Source organism: Patagioenas fasciata, chromosome 19 (genome assembly GCF_037038585.1).
Source record: "Patagioenas fasciata isolate bPatFas1 chromosome 19, bPatFas1.hap1, whole genome shotgun sequence".
NCBI lineage: Eukaryota > Metazoa > Chordata > Aves > Columbiformes > Columbidae > Patagioenas > Patagioenas fasciata.
The window spans coordinates 11,165,771-11,178,172 of NC_092538.1; the positions used below are offsets into that span (position 1 = coordinate 11,165,771).

Sequence of the window (12,402 nt, forward strand, 5' to 3'; positions counted from 1 at the left end):
AGTGCCTAGCCAAGCACCTTGTGCATTTAGCCAAAGAAACTCAAAAGCTGCCACTAACACTGGTGAAATCCTCATTATTTGGTGTTCTCAGCATGTTGGTGAGGCAGCACCACTGTTACCTGTTGGTTAAACACCACCACCTTCTGCCAGACAGGGATCACCGGAGCACCCAGTGCTTTATTTTGGGGACTTGACAGTGACCACAGCACACGGCATGGTCAAGCCAGGTTTTGTCGGGTGCATTTCAGGGTGCAGAGCAGCAGAGCCATTTGGGGTGCTGTGCTGGGTGTGCCCTCGCAGGGCCTCCCAGTGCCTTTTCATAGCCGAGGAAAATAATCCCAGCGCAGTGCATGACTAATCAGTAGCTGCTCGTCACACTGTTTGAATAGGGTTTCTCAGAGCCTGGGTTTGGCCACGGCAGGCCTGGAGCAGCTCAGCTCCTGCTGAAACGCCCCACTGCCCACGCCCCATGCCCGGGGGTAGCCAGGCCCTGCTCCCTGCCTTCCAGAACCGTCCCTCGAGGTCACCATCATGAACCCACACTCTGCAGGGAGCACTTTCCCATCTCTAGTGAAGAGAAGCTTTGTGCTCAATAGGCAGGTTGGGATGCCCTGTCAGCCCCAGTATTTGGCCCTTGAGGAGGAAGCAACATTTAAACCTTCATTGTCCCTTGGACCAGGCTGGACAGCGTGGCTGTCTGCAATGTGCCAGGACAGCAGGAACCTGGCATGAGGCTCTGCCAGTGCTGGCTCTGTTCAGCAGCACAGGCACCTTCTCCCCGCTGTGCTTGCTCTAGCCAGCTTAGTCTAAACCCAGCATGGCCAGGAAGGTGGTGGCAAGGGTTGGTGAGCCCTCACACTGGCACATGCTGTGCCCCCTTGCTGAAAGTAGAGCCTGTTAAATTGTTACTCATCTGAGTGATGTTTATTCAGAAATGATCCTACAAGCTTAATTTCAGTAACCACACTTCCCTCCTTCTGTTTAAGCAGTTCCCAGCCTGACAGCCCCCCATCCTGCACTGACAGAAATGGCTCTGCTCCTCTGGGGGAGCCATAGTAGCTCTGCTCCCGCCGTCGAGGAGCACAGCCCTAGCATCTCCCCTCAGGTGCTACCACGACGGGGTGGGGGTTCCACAGCCCGTTCCCTGCCTGCAGCCACCCCCGGAGTGCTGAGGTGGGGATCCGGGGGAGCCCGGGGAGGAGCCGCGGCCGCGCACGACCCTCCCCGTCGGGGCTGAGCGGCGGCAGGTGCACGGCGGTTCCAGCAGAGGGCGCCCTGCGCCCGGCGCTGCGCCTCCGCGCCCGCGGGGGACGCGCCCCCGCCCCCACCCGCGATTGGGTTCATAAATCTTCCCCGGAACGGGAGAACGGTAATTGGTGAGGAAAAGGGCTGTTTGCGTCCTTCTCGGCCGCGCCCCGCAACGCCCCGAGCGGCTCCGAACGTGGGGGCAGATGTGGGGACCCACAGCGCCCGCCACGGGGCAGTCACATCCCCGACGGTACCGCCGTGCCCGGGTCATCCCTTCCCCGCCGGTGCCGACGTGACTAGAGCACCCCGATCCCCGCCGGTACCGGTGTACCTGAGCGCTTCCCGTTGCCGCCGGTCCCGGTGCGCATCCCCGCAGCACGGCGGGACGGTACCGGCATGCCTGGGCCTTGCCCTCCCGGGGCGGCACCAGTGCGCACCCCCGGGCAGTCCCGCTGCACTCCGAGGACGATAGGGGTAGATCCGCACCCGCGCGGGGGTCCCGGCGCCGCATCCTCCCCCGATACACCCGGGACATCCCCGTGCGCACCCGCTAACGCACCCGCTAACGCCTCTGCGCTCCACCCTGCGCACCTGCCGGGTCCCCCCTGCGGCGGGGCGGCTTGTGGGGCGGGCAAAGGCCCTGAGCGCAGAAAACCCGCACCGGGCTGAGCCGCTGGATGTTCCCCGTCCGCGGAGCCCCCGCGGAGCGCTGCACCGGGGAGGGCGGGCGCGCACCTCGGGGGATTTTCATCTTTCCCCATCTAACGCGGTGCCCGGTAGCCCGCACTGTGGCCGGGAAGCTGCCGAGGATGCGCGGCCCCTTCCGCCGCTGCTGGAAACGAGCTCCGGCGTGGGCCGGGCTGCCCGCTCAACGCTGCGCACCTGCGAAGGAGCGGCGGCCCCGTCGGGGCGAGCGGCTCCGGGAAGGCGGCGGGAATGAAACAAGCGGGAGCCGGCAGGACTTCTCCGAGTAGTTTTTTTATTGAAAGATGTGAGAATTCATCAAAACTGGACAGACAGATATCCGAGTAACCAGCACATTGCAAATCATGTATCTTTTTATTTTAAAACAAATATAGAGCACAGTCCTGTGATATTTAAATTTATTATACTTTTTTTTTTTAATGTTCTGGAGTGAAAAATAAAAACCTGAGGTTTATTCCTGCATTCTCTATACCCCGCACTGTAGCGATATTTTAGTTACGTTTTGGATTCATGTTTGCTTTTTTTTTCCTTGCAAAAGTCCATTAGAGAATTGAAATCTTAGTTTCAATTACTCCACAAATTTGTTTTACTGGTGGTACATGATTGTCCTAGAGAACAGGCGGGATGAACAATATTTTAAAACACAGTTAAAGAAACCGATATCTCCTTCAATCACAAAGAGCTAAATAGTTTTCATTTACAATATATATGCTCATGTAAAATGAAAAAAAAAATAAAAACAAAACAAAACTTAAATGCGATGAGTTAAACTCTAAATATTATGTACACACCAATGTACAACTCTGAATAAATTAATACCAATTTGCATATTCTGGGATCCTTATAGCTTATTTACACAAATTACCATTTATTTCATAAATATCTGCCGGGTACCCGCAGGGCTCCCCCCGCCGTACCAGCTCTGCGCGGCGGCGGTTGCCGAGGCGATTTATTTGCCGTGTTTCCTTTCTTATTTCTTTTTTCTTTTAATCATTTTTTCCTCCCTCGCCCCTTGCACAGTTGAGGTTTCAACCCCGTTCGCCTCCCCGGTACTGGGGCCGGGGCCGCCCCATCCATCGGTGCCTCAGCGCCAGCTTGTTGACCCCCCCAGAGCCGCCCGGTGCCCGGAGCAGGGGAGCGGAGGGGCCGGGGGGCTCCGCGGCTGTGCTGGATTGGGGGGAAGCCGCTCCCAGCCCCACAGCCCGGGGGCGGTTGAGCCTTGTGCTCCCACCTCTCGCTCCTGGCTGTGGGGTGGTGGATGCACTTGCTCGGTGGGGCTCCATCCCTCTGCTCCAGACTCCATCTGCCCCCAGCCCTCTCTCCGCAATAAATATTTATACTGTGCTGTACAAAATACCAGTGCTTCTCCACCCCACCAGGAGGGCTCGCTGCCCACCCCACCGGTCACTTGGGGGACTCCCTGCCGGGTGACAGCTCCCGCTGGCTCTCCAGCCCGCTCACCAGTCTCTGGATGTTTTGCAGTTCATTGAGGGACTCCTTAAGGGAGCCCTTGGGGGAGGCGGTGGGGCGCTGGCTGCCCCCCTTGTGCAGGGGCACCTCGGGGAGGGGGCTGGATTCCCGGCTGCTGCCGGCCTTGGAGCCCTCGGAGCCGGGGTTGAGGCTGGAGGGCAGGCCGGTGGTCAGCAGGTTGGTGCTGGGAGGGATGGTGACCGGGAGCTGGTAGGGGCTGAAGCGCAGGCGAGGGCGGCTGCTGCCCAAGAAGGGGTTGCGGGAGAGCGGCCCAGCAGCTGCCGCGCTGGTAGCCGGCATGGCCGAGGCGGCCGCCGCAGCCGCCGCCATGTAGGTGTAGGGGTAGGGGAAGAGTCCGCCGAAGGTGGGCATCGGGATTCCCTGCGGAGAGAAAAAGAGAGGGGTGAGAGATGTGCCAGTGTGCCACTGCATCCTCCCTCCTGCCTGTCCCCAAGCCAGTGTTCCCTTGAGAAAAGCAGACACCCTGGTATAATAAAAACGCAGCGTAGGGATATTCCTGTAGGACAGGCTGAGGGAGGGCATACAGCTGGGGAGCCCCATCCAACCCAAACCGACCTGGGCCCAAAACCCCCTCCTCAGCCTGCCCTATCCCTGCCCCTGCACCTCCTCGCACACTGCATGTCCCCATCTGTGCAGCATCACAGACCTTTAACCACATTAAAACACATTGTTAAGTATGTTCGATAAATTAGGGTAGTTCAAAGACATCTTTATGCGTTTCATCATAGGGTCTGGCAAAAGCAACATGAGTGCAGAAGCTGCTTTGGGGCTGACAGGGAGATGGGGACGGTCAGGTCAGGCAGGGCCATGGCTCCTGACTCTGCCCCTGCCTATGGGGAACCATACAGTTGCAAAAAATATAAAAAAGAGGAAGATTCCTTCTCAAATCAGTCCCGAGGTCAATATGTCCCCCATGTCCTGCCTGTGCCACACCAGGGAGCATGTCAGGGGCCTGGGGGAACATCAGCCCCTTGGTGCCATGGGCTGCAGGGGGAATGGAGGAGGCTGGGGGCATCAACATCTCCTGACTGGCACTGGTCCACCTTTGTGTCCCCGCACTGGGGGTGATGCCGTCCTAGTCTGCCCTGTGCCCCTGAAGTGCTCTGCTCAATTTGGGAGCTTTGAGGAATGACATGGAGAGGAGAGCCCAGGGCCTGGATGGATAGTGGGAGGGGGACAGGGACACAGAGTGGGCACGGGGGCTTACCTGAGAGGCCAGCATGTGCTGGGAGAGGTGGAAAGGGAAGGGGGTGGCTGTCCCTGCTGCACCTGGGGCAGATGAGAGGGCTCCGTTCTCCAGGCTGCCCCCGCCAGCCACCGAGGCCAGCAAGTGTCCCATTCCCATGGCGGAGAAGGCGCCGGGGGCCATGGCAAACTGTCCCGGGTGGATGAAGAGGGGCTGCCCAGCGCCCAGGGGGCTGAAGAACTGCTGCCCATGGAGGCCAGAGAGTGTCAGGCTCTGCAGGTGACCAGCGCTCAGGTGTGGGGGGCTGTCCGTGTGCACCATCAGTGGGGCGAAGGCCTCCTTGCCTAACCCACCACCTTCTGCATCCTTCTTGCCCGGGTCTGGCTCTTTCCTCCGTCCTTCCATCTTGTCCTTCTCCAGGCCCCGCGTGCCGAACAGACCCTCACCAGGACCCTCCCGGGGGGACACGCCATCCTTGACCTTCTCCGGGCTGCGCCTCTCCTTGCTCCGCTCCTCTGGGCAGCGGGGGCTGCCACGGGGCGTCGTGTCCTCCCCACCGGGGCTGATCGCTGCTGTCGGCCGCTCCTCGGGCGCCTTCTCCACTTCCGCATCACTGTCGGCCCCCGGCTTTTCCTCTACAAGGGGATGGAGGGGCACAGGGTCAGAGCAGAAACACCCAGGGGAGGTGAGTAGCGCATCGCTTGTGAGGGCCCTGGCGTCGGGGAGAGATTGTGGTGGCAAAGTCCTGATCGTTCTTAATGGGAGAGACTCATTTTGGGGTCAGCAATGGGCCCTCACACCATGGTTGCTCTGGGGAAAGGGGATTAACAACAGCAGGCTTGTTGCTTTGCCAAACAGGAAAAACATGTTTGATGGAGAACCAAAACGTATTACGGCATCGCTCTCGTTAGCTGCAAACTCAAAGCGGGCTGTGGAGCGGGGGATGAAGAGAGCACGGCTGGGTGGACAGCGCTGGAGGAAATGGTCCTGTATATATTTAATTACATGGAGCTGATCAACAGCACACAGTGGATTTATTTCAAATATGCAGGTTGACGCAGGTTAAAGAGGCAGTCTTAAGGCAAGAGATATGGTACAGACTTTCCTAAAACGGGCTTCGATTTAAAACACCCACTGAGCTTTCAGAGGAGGAAGGGGGTGAGAGGGAAGGGGATGGCGAAGGCGAGGGCAGCAGAGCCCCTGCCCGCCCGGCTCCCGCTAAACGAAAACAACATTTTGGTGCGGGTTAGGTGAAGCTCTGCAGGCTGGGGCGAATATTCGGGGAAGCCTTTGAAAGAGGAGAGGGGTGTAATAAACCCTCCCACCAGCTCGGGGAGGAGGGGGTTGCAATTTTGATGAAGGTTTGCAGGGAATCGGGCTGGTGGAAAGTTTAAAGAGCAGCAGATTGATAGTGCGGCAAGACAAAACCCAGCATCTAAAAACTGCAGCGTGGGAACTGCTAGTTTATGTTCATTTACCAGCTTGAAGCCCTGGAGTTACAACATTTTTTCCCCTTTCAGATGTATTAATGTTTTTTTTCCAGGGGACTCTGAGCTGGCCATGAAAGGCAGGGCAGGCACCAGCAGGGAAACGGGCAAACACGTCTAGCACACGGGCTGCTTTGCCATTTCATCTTGTTTACACTAACGTATAAACAGGAAAACGTTGCAAACCCGCGAATGCCATTCGCGTTTGCTCTGTTCTTGCCCTTTCAACCCTTGGGCTCCTTCGTGCCCATCCCCATCTTTTTTCTCTGCTGGTTTGACCTCTCTTCCCCACAGAACCCGGCACCCACCGGCCCCGAGTGAGCAGAAACCCGACGTTTAGGCAAATTTGGGAATCGCGTCTCTTTCCAGCCTCCTCCCATTTATTCCCCGGACCCCAGAAAAGACAGAGGAGGATGGGAGTCGAGCCGGGGGTCGCCCTCTTACCTCTGCCGCTGCCCTTGAGGCGCAGGGGGCTGGGGAGGGGGCCCACGGGGGAGTGGAGGGCGTCGCGCACCGCCGAGGGCTCGCAGGAGGAGGCGTCCGACTCGCCGCCGTCGCGGTCGGGCTTGCAGGGCTCCTCGTACATCCGCAGGGACGGCAGCGACAGCTGCTTCCTACGGGGAGAGAGGCAGCGTCGGGCACGGCCCGGCCCTCCGCGGGCGCGGAGCAGGGGGGGACACACGGACACCCCTTACCTTTTCTCCCGCCGGCCATTGCCCGTGTCCCGAAAGCCCTTGGCGAATGGGTTGTTATCGATTTTCAGCTGGGTGATCTGTTGTGGGGAGACGGAGAAGAAAGGAGGCGTGAAGCCCTTGCCCGCTCCCCCCAACTCGCCGCCGTCGCGGAGCACAGGGTGCGCCGCCCAGGCTGCGAAACGCAGTGCGGCCCCGCTTTAACACACCGCATGCTTTATTAAAAATGATGCTGAGGTTTGGGCTTAAATTATTAATAGAGTCTTAATGATAGGAAGTTATTTTTCACGGCCCCCCGGAGAGAAGATGGCGACTGAGCCGCGCGGCGCTGGTTAAAAGCTATTCTTATCCCTCCCCGCCACGGGCTTCTGGGGCCGACGACATTAGGGCGCTCAATAATGCATGGCTCTGAAACACGGCCCCGAGAGGGGCGCTGGAAAAAGCCAGGGCTACCCGGCTTCGCTGCAACCCCCGCCCGGCCGCCCCGGCCCCGCCGCATCCTCCGCCTGCTGCCGCCCGACCCGACGGGGCCCACCGGCCGGTGGCTGCCCCGCGCCGCTTGCGGCGGGCGAGCAGACAAAGTGCTCTTTAATCGATTGTGACTCTTCGCCATAAACTTTACGAGGGAAACAAGCCCACCAGGACCCTCAGACAGAGCTGTCAATTAGCATCAGCAGCCAGGGGTGGAGGTGGGGGTCAACTTTTGGGTTAAAACACACACACACACAACCCTTGGAGGGGGCTGGCAGAGGCTCTCCGCTCCCCACCAGGCTCTCCTGGCTCTGCTGCTCACAGGGTAACACTTGCTAAATCACGAAAGCAACTAAAATTAGCTTATCTGGCTCTATTTTTTTGGCTCCTCCTGAGCCCAGGGCACCTTCTCCATGAGGTTGCCCAGGCCGCAGAGCTTTTCCCTGTGAGCTGGGCCTGCGGCAAAGGCTCCCGCGGCCCAGAAGAGATGCAGCGAAGTCCAGGAGGAAATTATTAATAGCAATAATAGAAATATTAATAATAGCAATAGATTTAGTATTAGCAATAGCAATAATAATAGTATGAAGGGCACCTCCTGCTCTGAGGGCTTGGGGTTTAACCTTTCTACTGTTATTCCCTTTGGCCACTCTCCCCAAAAACATCCTAACAGACATGCACGTACACAAATACATCCTAATAAGAGGTAAGGGATGGGACAGAGAATGGGCAGGGGCTGCCCGGCCGTACCTTGTCGTTCTGGTAGGCAGTGACGGCGATGAAGTCGGTCTCGGGGAACACGTAGGTGCGGAAGGTGCTGTAGGGCAGCTTGAGGATGTCGTTGGCCCGGACTATGTGGAACCTGGGCTGGTACTTGTGCATGGAGTTCAGGATGGTCTGAGTGGGCGAGAGAGCACAACCCGCAGCTGCCGTCAGCCTCGTGGTCCATGTTACGTGCGTTTAGCTACCTCCCCCAGAAAATCCCTATTCTCCCGAAAACAACCCCAAAAATATATTTCACCGTGAGGAAGGAATGCCGATGGATGCCAGAGGGAGATTCTTTTTTTGTTTATGCCATTTGCACGATCTGCCCCCAAATAAGGAGGTCAGGGGAAGGCAGGCACAGCAGCATCTTTGCGGGTGTTAAGCACGGCAATAAAGCAGCAAGAGGGATCTCCCCGGTTTATTACAACCCTGCAAAAGCGAGGCGAGTTTCCGACACATTTCTCAGCGCTTTTCATATTTCCGTCCTTTAAAAAAAAAATAGAAATACTCTACCTCACCACCGCAAACATCTAACGGTAAAAAGCCTCCCGATTCGTGCCGGTGGCGGCAGAAACCCGTGCCAGCCTCAGCCAGCGCCTGCGACGTGAAAGGAGCGTTTCACCATGAGCCATGTTAAATTTATGTCTCGGAGCAACGCTGCAGAAGGAACAGACATTTTTCTTTCCCAACCAGGTGTCTGAAAGCCTCGCCAACACTCAAAGCCATTCTCTACCCTATTGCCTTTTTTTCATCATTATTTTCTTTTTAAAATCCAAACCGAATCCAGCGCTATTTGGCTGAGGATTTTTGGAAGCGGCTGAACCCCCCGAGTCGCGCCCCGGGGGCAGCTCCGACCTCCTGCCCCTCACTGCCCGCACCGCTCAACGTTTTCCTGCCCGATAGTGATTAAATAATTCCCCAACCTGCTGTGGTAGGGCTGAAATGTAGTATTTACCGACCGGAATTGGTAGGGGAACGGCGAAAGCTTGAGTAATTATTATCAAATAACGACGGCCAAATGGCTAAATAATTATCACTTCATTTCGTTTTAGAAGGCAATAAAAAAAATCCCCCCCTTTTTTTTTAACCCCAGCAATAATCACCTGTCGGATCGCTATTATGTTGATATCATCTACACGGGATTTATCGCGAAAATGGTGCAAAAAGTATCATTCAGCCGTGCAAATCTGCGTTTCTTTGGAAAAAAAATAATCATCCCTCTGTGACCAGATGGGCACTGGCTAAACCCTCATCTCCCAGATTTAACACAGTCCGGATTTTGGACAACGACAGATAACAGAAATCTTTAATTGAAGGAGACGAACCGTTAAAAACACTGAATCCAACTAGTTTTTCCCCAGTATATAAAAAAAAATTGCTATTTTTTAGACTCTCTCTGTATCGATTTACCTTCCTGTCTATAAATAACCTTGTAATGTATTATTTAAGAAAGACTCTGTTTCCTGCCTTAAAATGAAATAAAAATAAATAAAAAGAGAGAAAAGTTCCCGGGGAGCTCCTGAGCGCTCGCCCACCTGAGCGCCGCGTCCCGTGGCTTTGCCGGCCCCGGCTCCCCGCTAATTACCGTATCACCAACGCCGGACGATGAACTTTCCTTTTATCGCCCTAAATGCTTGTCCAGAGGCTAAAGATAGCCGGCTGGTGCGCCGTGATTTTTTCCCCCCGTGCATTCACGCAGGATCACGCTCTCCTGGCGCTTTGACCCCGCTTTCTGCGGATCTCTACAAATTGCCAACACGCTTCCGTTTCTTTCTTTCTTTCCAAATCTCTATATTTTTTGTTGTATTTTGTTTGGGCTGTTGCCTTTTTTTGCCTTTATTTTTGATTTTGTTTGTTGGTTGGTTTTGGTTTCTTTTTTTTAACCTCCGGCAGATGATGTAGATCTGATCAACAGGAGAATAAATAGGGGCGTTTGGGAACCTTTCCGAAGCAGCCGGTGAGGAGCCGTAGCTGCCAAGGGCTCCCGTCCTGCCTCTCGGCCTCAAAAACCCAACGCAGGTGCTGCCGCCCCCAGCATCGCGGGCCCGGCCCGGCCCGGTCCGCAGCGCAGCGCAGCGCAGCGCAGCCTGGGCTGCACCTGCCCGGCTGCCGCCCCGTCGGGGCTGCCCTCGGCGCATCCCCCGACACGGCCTCGGCCCCGCACATCCACCCCCCCCAAATCCCGCTCCCCGCAGAGTCCTAAGCACTGGGGAAAGGTGGCAGAACAGGCCGCGGAGGCCGGGGATGAAGGAGCCAAGGGGACCCCAAGGCTGCCCACAGTCAGGCCTTCCATTTCCCCTCGGGGGAGTCATCCCCAGGACAGTGGGGAGCTGCCCCTCGGTGCCGGGTAGGAGCAGGGGCCGGGGGGCTGCGGGACAGCCAGGCCACCGCAGGGCCCGGCAAGGCCCCGCCATCCACCCCAGCCGCGCTTGTGCTGTTGCCGTGGGGGGAGAAGCCATTAAAGCCCAGCGGTTTCCCCCGGACAGAGCAGGGCCGGCACCGGGTAGACCCCACTCCTTCTCCGGGGGTCCCTGCTCGGGGGGCTCCGCTCTGCTCCGCAGCCGCACTTACAAAGCCGTGCTTGTCCGAGATGTTGTTGGTGAGCTTGAGCTTGTGAAAGGCAACAGGTTTGGCCATCCACTGTTCCCCCGTGGCCGGGCTGTCGGGGTGGATGTACATGCGCTTGGGCATCTCCGGGTCGGCCTTCCCGGCGACCATCCAGCGGGAGTTGTGGAACTTGTACCGGCAATCGTCGGCCGCCACTATATCCATCAGCAAAATGTACTTGGCCTTCTTGTCCAGGCCGCTCACACGCACCTTGAACGGGGGAAACATCCTCCTGCGGAGAGACCCAGAGCGGTACAGGGCTGCTCCCGCCTGCCCGCCGCCGACCCCCGACGGCCGCGGCCCCGCCGAGCCGCCCCGCACCGCCCGGCCTCGGCGGCTGCTCTGAAACCACCATTTTTTAGTTTAGCTTCAGTGAGGATTTCCAGCCTTTCTAACGTCCCGTTGCTTCTCACCCCACTCTGCCCTCACCCAGGGCAGAAAGTTGGGAAAAAGCTAAAAAATTCCATTCTGGGAAATAATGAACGAAAACGCATCCTGGATTTCAGCCCATTTCCCTGTCCTCCGACGAATCTCTCACCCAGCACCCCGCCAGCCCCGGCGCTGCCCTCCCCCGGGGACGAGGACACGGGCAGGGACGGGGACGACCCCGGTCGCGGGGAAAGTTTGGCAACAGGAAAGGAAGCGGCGGGCAGCGGCGTAAACAAATACAACGGGGGATTACGGGCGCTCAATTAGCGCGCACAAATTTAATTTGGGATCGCACTCGGAAAACTAATAATTGGGGCGTATGGGGAAAGCTGGGAGTGTAAATACCTCCGAAGAAAAAAAATGCAGGGATCGAAATTCCCCGCGTGAATTAATCGGGGCGGATTTGGGGAGCACCGGGGGAAGCGGGACGAAACGGAGGGGCGAGGGCGCTGCGCGGCCGCGCAGGTGCGGGGCGGGCTCCGCGGGGCCGGCTCTTACCTCCCGGACTTAGTGATCACCATCTCGGTACCCAGCTTGTGAAACTGGTCCCAAAGCTCTTTGGCTTCCAGCGTTACTTTCGGGTCGTCTTCGACCTCCTCCTCGGGCTCCAGGCTCTTGAGCGAGCGCAGATGGGCGGCTTGGTGGTGATGTCCCAGGGCCGAGACGTGCAGCCCAGCCTCGGCCGCCCCGGCCAGGCCGGGGTCCGGCATGGGCTTTGCCAGCGCCGCCGGAGGCAGAGCCAGAGCGGGGAAAAAGGAAGGCTGGGCGGCTGCGAGGAAAGCGGACATGGGGAAGTCGGCCGGCCGGGGTGCGTGGAAGGGGTGGTAAGCCATGGCAGTCCCTGGGAAGGCTGGATCTCTCATCGGTGCATCCACAAATCCAGGAGAAAAAGAGGGATTCCCTTTACAAAAATGTGTGTGTGCGGTTTTAATTTCTTTTTCTCTCTCTTGCCCAGCGAACTCGCTCGAGTCTCTGGAAGAGGAAGGAAAATCAACAACACACACACACAAAAAGCGCACACACACACATAAAAAAGCCAAAAAAACAGCGGAACTAGATCTGGAAAAAAAATAAAAAGAAGATGAAAAAAAAAGAGAGGCAGTTCCCGGCTCCTGGGACTCCCGGTCTGCGGAGGGGAGACAGTAGGTCCTTATTTTTTGTTGTTGTTCTTGCAGCGAAGGAGAGCGAGCGAGGGAGAGAGCCCTCCCGGTAAAGTCCTTCCCAACACTAAAATAGAAACAAAAGCCGGCGCGGGGCTGCGCGGAGCGGCGCGGGGCGCGGCGGGGCAGGGGCGGCCGCGCTGCCCTCACACCCCCGCGGGCCC

General features: G+C 57.5%; 1 protein-coding gene across 1 annotated transcript; it reads right to left on the reverse strand.

Moving 5' to 3' along the window:
- Positions 1 to 2,208: 2,208 nt before the first annotated feature.
- Positions 2,209 to 12,084, reverse strand: TBX2 (T-box transcription factor 2). Its single transcript, XM_065853133.2, has 7 exons — positions 11,577 to 12,084; positions 10,614 to 10,881; positions 8,028 to 8,174; positions 6,813 to 6,889; positions 6,562 to 6,731; positions 4,652 to 5,265; positions 2,209 to 3,804 (listed from the first exon to the last, which is right to left on the reverse strand). Exons 1-7 carry the CDS (start codon positions 11,939 to 11,941, stop codon positions 3,358 to 3,360), a joined length of 2,088 nt encoding a protein of 695 aa, XP_065709205.1. The 5' UTR covers positions 11,942 to 12,084; the 3' UTR covers positions 2,209 to 3,357.
- Between the last annotated feature and the right edge of the window lie 318 nt (positions 12,085 to 12,402).

Bases quoted from the DNA above. Each gene is read 5' to 3' on its own strand.
- TBX2 (XM_065853133.2), bottom strand. From the start codon at position 11,941: ATGAGAGATCCAGCCTTCCCAGGGACTGCCATGGCTTACCACCCCTTC. The intron at 6,890-8,027 runs GTACGGCCGGGC...TCCCCACAACAG, and splicing joins CTGCCTACCAGAACGACAAG to ATCACCCAGCTGAAAATCGA. The intron at 3,805-4,651 runs GTAAGCCCCCGT...TTCTCTCCGCAG, and splicing joins AGCACATGCTGGCCTCTCAG to GGAATCCCGATGCCCACCTT.